This window comes from Channa argus, chromosome 11 (genome assembly GCF_033026475.1).
Source record: "Channa argus isolate prfri chromosome 11, Channa argus male v1.0, whole genome shotgun sequence".
In the NCBI taxonomy this organism is placed as follows: domain Eukaryota; kingdom Metazoa; phylum Chordata; class Actinopteri; order Anabantiformes; family Channidae; genus Channa; species Channa argus.
In genome coordinates, this window is record NC_090207.1 from 19,242,306 (window position 1) to 19,256,018 (window position 13,713).

Here is a 13,713-nt window from a genome sequence, read left to right on the forward strand (position 1 = left end):
GTAAAGCCTCTCCTATACGCAATTCCCTCCTTCAGCCCGCAGAAAACAGTGAAACCCTCCCGTAGAGGTGAGAGCGCAGATGTCATGAGAAAAGCGACCGTACGACCAGAGCGCAACGACCGAAGCACCGACCAACCTCAGCCCCGTGTCTGCGCCCCGGTCTGGGATGCTTTTAGCGCAGAGACGCCTCCACTCAGGGCAGCCAGTGGACGTCGACGCAGACCATCTACACTCTTTTCGTTATTGTTTTTATTTTTAACTGAGGATCTTTCCCCCCGCGCACCCCACCCCCTTTTAAGTGTTTGTGTTTGTTTCTTCATGACTGCTGCTTTGGGAAGCGAGCCTCAGCACCAGCTCCAGCAACGCCAACACCATGCGAGGTAAGACCATCCCACTGCTCCAAACACCGCCGCACTTTCTCCAAGCTTCATCCCAATAAACACACACTCATTCACACACACACACAGTACGAAAGGCTTTATCCCAGATTTGGGCTTGAAAGTTTATTCTAGAGGGGCTTAGCTGCAAAGCTGCGTTTGTTACTTTTTTGCAACCGAACTGGGGTGTGGTTGTATTTCTGCAAAACTCACATGCATCAAAGTTTATATAGACCTCCTTGCGTGTGTCGTGTGTGTGTTGAGAATAAGTGTGTGTTTTTGTGTGAGGAACAGGCCTACAGTTAATCAAATTCATGCCTGAAGTCGTAGGAGTCAATGATTGGAAATTCAAAGTACCGCATCACAATAAACTAAAGTTTTAATCATTTGATCTCAACTCTACAACAGCGAAAATTGGCAAGCGGGATCAGATCAGAAGATGTACAGAAACTTTTTTCTTTATTAAATGTTTCAAGGATGCTACTTTTCACGCGCTCCACTAACCCATTTCCATAACGCCCTGCACCGCGCTGGGGATGTTGAAATTCAACCTCAGTGTCGTCCTGCAGACAGACTCACATTCTCTCTCTTCCCTTCTTTCTCTCTCTCTCTCTCTCTCTCTCACACACACACACACACACACACACACACACACACACACACACACACACACACACACACACACACACGTTAACGCAGCTCTTTCTTTTTTGTAGTTGTGTTTAAATTCCCTTGAAATAAGAAAATACTAATTTTCGATCTCATCTCCGGTGTTTTATTTGCATTTTGTCATTATAAGTCAAATACCATTGATTTATTATTTAAACGAATTATTATCCGCTCAGCACTTTCAATTTGTTTTTATTTACTCTTCTTGATGTTGTGCAAGTGTCGCTGACGTGGAGTTACAACAGTCGTTCAACTGGATGATCTTGAACTCTAATTTAACAGTATTTAACCGGCTGAACCCTCCTCTCGTAATTCACAAGGCTATCTCGATGCCCCCACATGAAGCTGGAGCAGAGAATAAAGAGAAATTATGGGAGAATTATGGGAGAAACTTCACATTAAACGTAAAAAAAAAAGGCACAATTATTCGGAGAAAAATAATATGTTGACAAAAATAATGCGGTCTACATTTACTGAAAGAATAAAAAAGAAAAAAGAAAGAGAGAACGAAAGACACCTTTGCTAAGTTTTTACATTGGGCCATGGCCATGTTGCGATTAAATGTATGAAAGACTATAAATAATTAGGAAGTGCTATCCTATTATTCAACTCTAATTAATAATATCATTATTAAACAGAAATAACTGAATCTGGATTTCATGTGTTAATTAACTTGAATCAAGTTTTTACTACTTGATAAGTCTATCTATCTATCTATCTGTATATCTGTCTATCTGTCTGTGTGTCTAAATTTCATATAAAGCTGTTTGCTACCTCAACTTCAGGTCATCAAACCTTGGGCAAGAAAGAACATGAGAAGGTCAAACACTCTCCACCTCTCTCTCTCTCCATTCTCTTAACCCATGACAAACTCCACTGTCATGCACCTTGTATTTTATCCACATTTAAATGGGCCTTGCGACCACTCTCGTGCATGGGAAGCTTTAGAGGGGTGGACGAAAAGCTCCTGCTTTCACTTTATAGCCGTGGTTGGCAGAAGAGGCCCCTGAAGCATCTCTCTCACCCCTCTTTCTCCATGTTACTCTCTCTCTTTCTCACTCTCTCTCTCTCCATCTTCCTCTCTCCCTCTGCACGCCCCAAAGGGTTTTGTCAGATAGAATTAAATCAGTGTGGGCTGAATGGCCCCCACTCTCAACCTGTGTGTGTGTCTGTGTGTGTGTGGAGTCTCGGCTGCCCTTACATAGAAATGTGCTCACAACCACAAGGTTATAAAAAATAGAGGCCCCTCATGAACCATGGCAATTATGATTTAACAATAGCCACAACTCCTGAAGCCCAGACCAAAGATGATGTCACTCCGCTGCCTGGACAGTAAAAACCAGAGAAATACCAGATAGAATCATATCATAAGGACCATTTCTGCATCTCAGAAAAACAAGCATTATGCCAATGGCTTAATGTTATGTATGATGTTGTAAACAGGATAATTATTTCTGTATTTTCAACTGTAGTGTGATGAGGCTGCACTGTGAATGCTGTTCCTCTAAAACTCATGAAGGAAGTTGTCTAATAAATTATAATCAGTAATGGTAGCATTATATTTTTATGTAGCACAAAGTTTTGTTCATAGCAAAACTGTATTTTCAAGAAATAATCCCCATATAGTAAACAACCCAAAATAGACAACAATAATAATAATCACTATAATTATATGTCAATTGGTCTTATTTTGCTAGAAATATCAGGGTTATTCAATCTCCTCAACATGCTCCCACTAAATGTAAAATTTTCTTGTGACCAATACAAACAAAGGCTAAGGAAATCTGCTAAATACAACCAAACAGATAGAAACATAAACTTCCTCAAATCCCCACAAACATAAATTGACATTTTAGACTATATTCTGTACGTCAGTAGTTTCTTTATTGTCATATTGATTCTTCCATGAGTCACAATTTGCCTGTGCATGTGTACGCTGTGGGTTGGCCTAAGCTTTTACACCACATGGATGGGATGGCACTCAGGTCAGACAGGTCAAAGAGTTCAGCGACAGAGGGAGCAACAGGGGAGGAGGGGATTACAACACCATTTAAAATCTTGTGTTTGTGATATGTGTCAAGCACAATATCCCATTCCCCTTCACTATGGGAAAGGACAGGATGAAAGAGACTAGGAGAGTATAATACAGCAATGAACAAGTTAAGTGGCGAAAAGTGGTGTTAAAACGAGAGGAAAGGAACTAGTAAAAACTTTAACACTATTAATACAGTATAATCTCACCAAATAACACAAAATATAGGCAGAAAATATCACTGAAAAAAAAAACACACAAAAAAACAGCTACAATATGCATGACGGCCTCATGCCAATAGAATTAGTCCCATCCTGCTTTGCTGTGGACGGTTGCGCAAGCATTGATTTGTCTGATTCTACAGCATCCCAGGATCAATTTTAGTCAAAGCCAACTGAACTTGTCTGTTTAAATAAATCTATGGCACATAACTTCAGTGGCTGTACTTTACCATAAATGTTAAACATCTGTAGGTTTTTTTTTTGTTAGTCTGGGATTATCAATATTTATTTTGAGCTTGATTTGCTGTAATTTGTATGTAAGTATCAATCAACAACTAACTCCTCCTATGGACACCAATACAGGTGCAAATGGATCAAAAATAACAAGATTTTTACCTATTTAAAATATCACAGTAACATTATAGTATGTTAAAAGCGACAAAGCTTGCAAATGCTAAATAGGGGGTAAAAGAAAAAAATAATAGTAAAAATATTAGCAAGTGTATGAAGCACCTATATTATCAAAAATGACTTCTAATAGAGGAGCACATCAAGAAACGAGCGGCACCAGCTTCATTCAGAAACAGCAGGTCAGCGCCATCAAATCACTGTTTTCCATTGTTGCAGTGAAATCACTTAGTGCACACAATAGTGGGCACCTGGCCTGACTGAATCTCTGGTTTGCGGCATTATCAGGGCATGTGTGGTCTGTTGTCAAGCTCGACGTGGCTGATTGTGTTGTTTATTGTGAGTTTGTGCTGACTAATGGCCCAGTGTTATGTAAGAAGAGAGGAGAGATTACCACAAGCCCATGCAGACCACACTGTTAATCCCTCAACACAGCCCTACTGACTGAGGTACCGTCAGAGTGTTGTTGCAGTGCACACAAGATTTCAGTCAGGACAAACTTCCTGCAGTTGTACACCTGTCTTCAGATACCAACAGTCTTCACCTTCAACATGTCTGCCTGACCGTTTTTATAACCTGTCCCTCCAAAACATTACACCACGCTGTGTGGTATGTGTGACTTGGATGGCACTTCTGTGGTCCCACTGAGCCGCTATCATAGCCTGTGTTTGTTTAGCATGTGCTCAGCATGAACTCCATGTTGGTTTTATTCCTCTGTGGCTGTCTGGGAAAGTCTAGGCGAACATTTTCTTTCTTCCCTCTTCCTCTTTAATCTTTATACACACAAAGCGTGGGCTATACGGCACGCTTTCGATTTGTGTCTCCACTTTATCTTAGCCGGGAGGGATTTCAGCCTGAACCACTCCTAAACTCTAAATCTGCCTTAAAGTCATAGAGTCCTCTGACAGCTCCTTCTGTTTTGTCAGTTTTACTCATCCATAAAGGCAGCATGTCTCAATGGAGGCACAATGATATTCAATGTTCACATTTACTTCCGATTTATATTGAAGTAAAAATCGAGGAAGGAGGGTGAGTGGGCTTATTCAATGCAGAAACCAAAGATATAATTGAAGGGGAGCTTTCATAGAAAATATGCTCATTCTCAAGAGCAGGAATTCCTTCTGCTGTCTCATAATCCATCAGGTTATGTGGTGTGAGATATAGTCCAATCTCAGACCATGCCTGCATTTCTCGGGTTTTAACAGTATTCATGTCAAAGAATCAGTGGAATGAATAAATGGCAAGTTAAAACAGGAGATGCAGTAAACAAAGGGAATGAATGAGTGAGATATGACAAGTGAGCAAGTGAGAGAGACTTAAGAGTTATATAATAGTGCATGTTTGTGTTGTGCATTTGCTTGAGCAAAAGAAACAGTGAGGGATAATAGAGAGGAGGATGAGTGAAGCACTCTGTATTTACTTGTATGCACAATGACACACACGCACACACACACACACACACACGCACACACACACACACAGAGTCACACACACACAGAATCACACAGACACAAACTACCTTGTCCTCACATTACACTTCCACACTGTAGTAGCCCTTAGCAATGAATAACGCCAGCAGTCATAATATTGAGTATCCAAAGTCCACATTTGCAAACCAGCTATTAGACTTTAGCTAAAACTCAAAGCAGATCAGTCCATATAATGTAGGAGTATCTCTGCATGATATAATCATATAGATTAAATGATCCTATTAAAGAAAAAGAAATGTCGCAGGGAAAAAGCTGTGAGTACCTTTGCATAAGGAAAGTAGTGTTTGCCTTCCCACATTAAAAAAATCTGCGTACTGGATCCACATTAGCTATTATTTCTCCATTTTCTAAATACCTATTAGTGCCTACAGGTGCAAAGACACACTAGCAAGAATAAGCCAATAATATGATTTAGCCTACTGCGGCATCTTTCTTAATGACAAAGATTAGCCTGTTTTAGTGCTTGTAATCTCATTGAAGAGACTCTTATTAGGTCTATCTTTCTGTCTCTCCACACCCCTCGCTCTCTCTCACTGTGTCCAAATCCTGAGCTACATCCCTTAACCTTGTGTGTGTGCTCCATTTGTGTGTCCAGAGTAGACAAGAAATCTCCTGCCATTCACTAAAAGAATGCAATTATAAAACCAAGACTACTGCTGCTCTTGCTCTCTCAGATTTAGAGTTCACCATAACACATTCTGTTAAATCATCTCACTAGAGAGAGAAAGAGGGGGAGAGAGAAGGAAACAGAGCAGGTGAAGAACAGAGAAGGCTCGGTCGAGCCGAGCTGAGCGTTGTGATCTTTTTGTGATCAATTTGCCTCTGTGAGAGATGCCCCTGGGGCCACTTTGGGGAGAACCTTGTTAGGCTGAGTTAAATTGTTGCCGGAGGCGAGCTATTAGCGGCTATCTCTGGAAGAGGACACACACATTCACTCACACACACACACACACATGTACACCCACACTGGCTTAAATTGACAAGATGAAATGCACACATACATTCAAACCTCTTTTCAAACACATATAAACTCAAATAGGAACTAATTTATATGCTCATGTTCACTTTCAAGGAGACATCCCATTAGGCTGAGAGAGATATATTACCTGCTCTTGAAAGGTGTAAAATAAATTATTTTACATACAAGTAATACCACAGTGTATAAATAATACTCATTACTTTACAAACTGCTTGCAGGAACATAACATGTAGATAGATAATTGGCTGAAATACAAATAAATAACTAGGTAGTAATATTGTAATAAACCATGTCTATGTAAATGAAAAGTGTAGTAAATATAAGGCACAGTGTTTCCTTTCACATTATATCACGGGTACTAATATATTAGATTGTTCTTGGTGCATTAATAACAATATTTTTAGTTGGAGCTAACCTTTGCATCTTTCTATACCATTAGTCATATGCTTTTTATCAAAATGTTTATCTTTACCATAAGCAACTAACTATAGATTAAAATGAAATAACTTATTACATAAAGCCAAAAGTACCTAATGAAGTTTTTTCATGCACATGCAACTAATGACTGTACGGTACATAATGTTGTTGCTTCTCAAAGTGATTTAATTCAGTTTGCTGTTCACACAACGTGCCGCCGACTTATTTATTGCTTTAAAGCTTGTTCAAGCCTTTATGTTGTCATTTCTTCCCCCCCCCCCCCCCCCGAGTATATCTGTCTGACCCGTGGCTACCACAAAAAAGGCTTGTGAGTCTGACAAAAAATGAGGGACATTTCTCGACACCTTACGTAAGAACTGAGAGCAATTTATTTGTCTGTCTTTCCTTGGATGTCCCTTTCATTCTATTTCTCTCTCTACACTGGGATAACCACCTTTTTCTCTCCCTTCCCCCTCAAAGACACACACACTGTCATCTACAATTAGGCTCAAGAGAAATACCATGAGAGGAGGAGCAAGAGGTTGAGGGAGGATGAGAACATGGTCCAAGCCAACAAAATGTTTTCTTTCCTCTTCGCACCTCAGGAATGAAGCAAGAGAATTTCAGTCAGTGTGTGTGTGTGTGTGTGTTTGTGTGTGTGACATATTGTGAATATAAAGATATTTTTTCTGCACTGATTTCCTTTCATCTGCACAAAAAAAAAAAAAAAAAAACACAATGAGCCACTCATTGTTTTGACAGCTCATTGTGCACTCATGCACGTCTGCTAACTTTATGGTAAAGGTGTGAGTGAGGGAAAGAAATATATGAGAGAGTTCAAAGCACGCTGCATGTGTGCGCATGTTTGCTTCAGCGAGTGTGCCCTTAACATCTGATTGGATGTTGACAGCTGATTTCAGGATGGTAATGACCAGATGCAGCCCTCTCACACTTGGACTTGTTTCTTCCACTCTGATGCACTTGTTCAGTCCTTAAGGAAAGTTCAAAAGGCCATCAGGGTTCTATAGGTCACTTAGGGCGTTGGAGTGTGAGCGAGTGTGTACAGTGACCATGAGAGGCAGATCTGACGAGGCAGATGGGCAGATTGTGTTTTTGTATATATTTTTATGTGTGTGTGTGTGTGTGTGTTCAGGCAAGGGTTGGGTTTACCCTGTGGATTATTTCCCACGCCTCCTTCTCCTCTTATCCATCTGAGGACACATGCTCCTCTGGGTGGGAGACTGTGTGTGTGTGTGTGTGTGTGTGTGCATCTGTCTGTCTTTGTGTGCATCTGTCTGGCTGTGTGTTTGGAGTAGAGGTGGGGGCAAGCATAGAAATCATACTGTAAAGTGTACTTTTTCAAAGGCAGTTTGCAGTAATGTATGCGCTCAAGCATGTCTGAATGTGTGCCTCTGTCTGCCTTAACATGTCTCTGTGAGCGTGTGTGTCTGTGCATGTGAATCGATGCACTGGATGACAGCCAGTGGCCCCCTTCTGTTCCCTCTCCGTGGCATCCAATCATGCCGCGGCACACGATTCTATGAGCAAACCGCAGCTGATCCCAGACCGGCTATCTGAGCAATTACCCAGAGTGCTTTGGGGCTGCATGGCAAGCTGGACAAGCTTGTGCCCTATGACATACAGCATGGGGGGAGGGCGAGAGCAACTATTTTTCTTACTGTTGGTACGTCCGTGTGTGTGTACGTTGGCAGAGTAGTGGGGATGGGGGGGGATGACAACAGACTGATGGGAAAAGCGGAGGTTGGAGGTAGTAACGTGTACTTTATGTTCATCCAGGAACACTGGAACTATCTGTGTGAGTGCATGGACAATGATATGTTTGACAGTGAAAGATAAAGATGGGGGAGGGGAGATGGGCCTGCTGCATGGCATTATGATTATTGCTGTAACAAACGTCACAACCCACTGTGCAAAGACAGTACATGACTGGGTCATCTAATGTAATGTTAATTAGTCTAGGTGTCTTGAGTCTGGGACAATGATCTCCAGTTTTTACATTTACTGCTGCTATTTATGCCTTCAACTACAGGTTATTTTCTCAATTAAATGATTCAGCATTTGCTCTCTAAAAAGTAAGGAAAAAATGGAAACATTTCACTGTTCTTTGGGTTAAAGGTTTTTGGTTCAATATTTTGTTCGTTTTTCTGTCAGTCCAAATCTCTGAAAAGATAAACCAGAGAAAAACAGGAAAATTTACACAACTGGAGCCAGGTAATAACTGCAAGTTATGCTTAGAATAGTTGCAAATTTATTTTTGACTCATTGACTAATCATTCTACTGGTCTTTACATGCTGTTTGTAAATATAATAAGTAAACGTCGTTTAATCCTTGACAAATTACTTAGCAGGGAATCCAAGGTAAAATACATAACAACCTGGGACCTTGAATATGTTTGGTCATCGAGTACCAAACGATGGCATCAATTATAAAAGATGGAAATGGGTCAGATTTGTAGTCGTTCACACACCTATTGATTTAAATTATTTTAGTTTTACGTATTTTAGTCTGTTTTTTATTTGACAACGCTGCTTTTTAGTTTTTAGATTTGAAAGGTTGGGCTACACTTGTTAAATCAAAAAAGTGTTTATACAGAAAATTAAATGAAAAGCATTTATATTTTTCAATATTTTAAAGAACATATGTAATCACACAACACAAAGACTTCGCGATCGATACAGGGATGGCGGGGACTTTCTAATTGAGGTCATTTAATGCCATTAGTGGACAATAGAGACAGCAAAGAGAGGAAAGGAAAGACCCCTAACCGGACTCAGACTGGGAATTTCTTTGATTACATGGTCATTGCCTTAAACCCTAAAGCCATCAGGCCTCCCAGGCAATGTCATTAAGGTTAAATGCTGTACATTACTGTCTGAGACACAAAGAGAAAAAAGTAAGGAGATTGTATAGTATGGGAAACACATGGAAGTGAAATGCAAAATGTATTAATTCAGATAGCCCACCACTCTTCAATATCTTCTTTAGATTTTTCAGAGATTAAAAAAGCGTCAGGAAAGAGAGAAAAGTATGACGGATCTCAGCACAACACTGTTACCAGAGCCATATGCAGTGGCAGTGTTGCATTGATTTTAATGGAGCAATACGATGTGCAAACATGACAAGAAACACAGGGGAGATATACCAAGCAGCACTGCTTTACTAGCTATTCCCAGCTGTGTGTGTTAATCCACTCAGCGTTCACACCACCAAAAGTTTTCTCAGTGTTTTTCATCATTGATAGAGAAAAAAAATCTTGTTCTTCTCTAAGTTCTATGAGACAAGGAAGACGCAGAGAGATGGAAATAGATCATGAAATACAAAAACTGAAATGATTTCCCAGTCACACAGCCACTTACCGTGAGGAGCAACACTCAGAAACAAATGAAAAACTCAAACAGACCGAAGTGGAGTGGATGGCAAACAATCATAGCATAATTCACAGTATATAGACTTCTAAGACCAGCACCACAGTTGTAGAGATTTAACAAGGAGGGGTGAGGGGTAAAGTGCTGATCTCCTTCATTTTCCCAAAAGATATCTAGTTAACTGGGAAGAAGCTATGCATATTTTTAATGAAGTGGAGATACCACCCACATTCATCCCCTACGAATCAACCCCTGGGAATACAATAGGAGTTATGTTTGCATGTCTGAAGTGCTTTACGCTGGCAAAAGTTATGGAAGAAAGCGATTGCAACTGTTCCATGTGCTCTGATACTAAAGCACTAAGATGCAACATTCTCACTCTGCTACTGTAACTGTGTAAAATTGTGTGTGTGTATGTCTGTATTTTTTTGTTTGTATGTTGTAAACCCACCCACAGGCTCAATGAATGAAACATGCATGTCCAGTCTGCCTCTTTTCAAACACACACATACACACACACACACACACATGGAAACTAAACATGTACAGCAACACCTAGTGGCCTTAATTTGCTGTTACATTCTCAGTACAAATGTAGTGAGCTGTCTTTATAACTTTACTTGTGATTCTATCTATTTGCAATGGTGAGGAACTCTCTGCCACTCTGTGTGTTACCTAATTATGTGCTTTAGATAAAGTATTGCAAAGTGCTGGTGCTAGGCTACAGCCTTTTTTTCTATTTTATTATTTTTTTTAATTCTGCAGTGCAATATAGATAATTAGGACTCTATTTAGAGAGAGGGCCCACCCAGGAAATACACAGGAGATCCTCACTTCATTAAAAATCAATTATCATCATGCACGTGCCGGTGCAAACAACCCTCACAGCCAATCACATACACGTGTGCTAATGCTCAGCAGTGTTTTGCACACTACAACAACTACATTTGCTTTGTTCAGTATGAAATCCATGTGCAGTTAGTTTTCTTTATCTTCTTCTCTCAAAATATTGTGCAGGCCGGATTCTCCACTTAGCCGAGGAATCGCCAGCATTGCACTCTTGCTCTTATATAATAACCTCAGGATAACACCCGCACTCTCACTGGCTGAGGATGTTTTCAGTGACTCAGCTGAGACTCAGGTTAAAAAGATGTCCCGCCCACCTCTATGAAAGATGTAGCTCGGAGGAAAAACAATTCCAAAAAACAGAAACAAGTGGCTTTTTTTCCCACTAAGACTTTGGAAATTAACATCTGTTAAAGAAAGGTTAGGAAATTAGCTGCATTACTCCTTTCTCTAAAGTTCTACAGTATTTTAGAAAGTCACTTCTACTACTATGAAGCTGCAGGCTTGCAATGCAAATACCCCAAAACCATAAATCCAAAGTTGAAAAACAATAGGAACACAGCCTCTTCTAATCAGCCAGCAGATATCACATCCTAATTCATATATTCATATAATTCATATAATCCAGCACTGCAGCTAAAATAAAAGAAGCCAGCCAGTGTCTATTGTTGACTGGATGTGGAAGTGGGAGTCCTTTGGCAAACAATTCACAAAGCTGCTGCTGCTGAGGGAGGACGACAGGATGAACTGTGAGTTGCCGTCACACATCGATGACATCACTTCCTTTAAGTCAGTGTGACAGCCTAGCACATCATCTTTGTGACAGCCAGACGAGTGCAACGAGTGGGTGGTCACCCTGGCAACAGCAATACTGTCATGACCGTCTCCCTATATCCTACCTGACAGTCCCCGCTGGCAGTGAGCACAACATGCACACACACACTTAACAATGCACACACCCACACACATATTCACAAACACTTGTACACATTTTCTATATATATTCCGATTTTACATGTGAAATGCTCACTCAAACCTTCTCTGAAAGACACACTAAAACAATGCACATGCCCACACACCCATGCTCCTTTGGGCATAATTATGTGATACACAGAAGAGTACAATCCCACAGAGCTTACAGTATACTGTAATCACTGGAGAGAAAAAGTAAACACACTCCTTTAAGGTAGGAAAATGTAAATAGATTTTTCCTAAAAGTCAAAAGAAATGATAACTATGCATATCCACACTGGAGAAGCAGCAGGTGTGGGCTGAACACATTCAGCTACTCTAAGCCCACAGAGACTGATTTGCCATGTTTACATTTTTTAATAAAAGTTTGTGATTAAAGTTGGACTTAAAAAAATACCCACAGTAAAAAGTAAGAAGTGTGTGAAGAGCTAAGGATAAAGCAGATACAAAGTTGGGCTGATTGTTGTCCTGTTTTCTGTTTACTGCTCATATGTGGTCCTTTGATAACAGCCATGTCCCGGGTATAACTGACCTGTTTTACAGACTATAAATAGTGTGTTACGGGACACTTTCATTGACAGCTCTGTGTATGTGCAATGTGTGTATCGTCCCAGTCCAGTGCTCTGCTATGACCCAGTTTGGAACCAGTTGGCCAAGACTGAGTGGAAATGGGTCAAGTCTTGAGCCACCCAAGCACTCACAGCATGAGATGAGCTGAAACAATAATCTATTGTTGGGTTTGAAGTATAATTTGTATTATAGTATATTTATAGTATAAATTGAAATATATTATCATCTTGCCATCTTTAATGACAAATGTAAAGATAACGCATAATGCAACAGGTCTGTGCATAGTTTAGGGTCATGGCTGAAGGTCAGTTTTTTGGTCGTAGAATATTGTGTGGCTCCAAGTGCCCACTAGAGGGCAGGTAGAAAAGTGAGAATTAATGATCAAGAGTAAAAACAAGGGCAAGGACAAGTCACTTTTGACTGGGAGGCAGCCCAACCTACAGAGGTGCATGTAGATCATAAAATGTATAGACAGCAGTAAGTGTCTGTACTTGTTCAATCGCTTACACTGACAGAACAGTCTCCATTGATCCTCATAAAGGATTATCCAATTACATACCCTGGACAGGCATTCCCCACAGACCTTCAGTCTACACATATAGCTACAATATAAACCTGTACAACATACACACACTTTACACACTTTATACAACAAAGTGTTGCTCAAATGCACAAAAATATCCACATAAAACTCATACAAACATATTTCAGCATGCACACATAAAGTTGAATTTTAGTAATATTTTACATTAGTATTTAAGAGTTGATGCAAACATGGAATACAAACCAGAGAAAAAGTGTATTCTGTTGGCTTGGTGACATTGCCACATAGCGTTTATAAAGAATTTCACACAGGTTGGACCATGCAAAGAGATTACAATACATGTGAATGGCTGTTTCAGCTGTGGCTAAGCCAGTGCTCCTTAGAGGAGGGAAACAGCTCGTCGGGAAATAATTTAGGATTAGACCAGCTGTATAATCTCTTTATAGAGAGTATGCCATCTCAGCAGACATACCTGCCTATCTCTACATTCATCTCATATCTCATAACAGGAACTGCGGCTTTCTCTTGCCATCTATAATGGATTATAAGTTCAAAGACACTAGTGACAGGTGCTTCTGTGTGTTACACTGAAATACTTTGTTGTTCATATTGTGTGTCTTTGGTTGTGACTGTACATGGACCTCCCAATACACAGTGAGTAAAATTTCAACACAAATAAAAAGTAGTCAAATTAGTGCATTTGTAGATTAAGGATCCCTAAAGTGTGTGAGTGTCAGTGTAGGAGAGAAAGTGTATTCCTTTGCTGATGCAACCTCCCTTCTCATTATGGTCAACCTTTCA

General features: G+C 40.2%; 1 protein-coding gene across 2 annotated transcripts in view; it reads left to right on the forward strand.

The window, feature by feature from the left end:
• Positions 1 to 13,713, forward strand: part of rorb (RAR-related orphan receptor B) — a 21,629-nt gene continuing 7,916 nt past the window's right edge. The window contains exon 1 of one of the 2 annotated variants that reach the window (XM_067520185.1): positions 1 to 380. In XM_067520185.1, the coding sequence (XP_067376286.1) occupies positions 374 to 380 (7 nt within the window). In that variant the 5' untranslated portion in view covers positions 1 to 373. Of the gene's footprint in view, positions 381 to 6,949; positions 7,220 to 13,713 lie in introns of those variants that run through there. The other variant, XM_067520184.1, reaches the window with a different exon arrangement.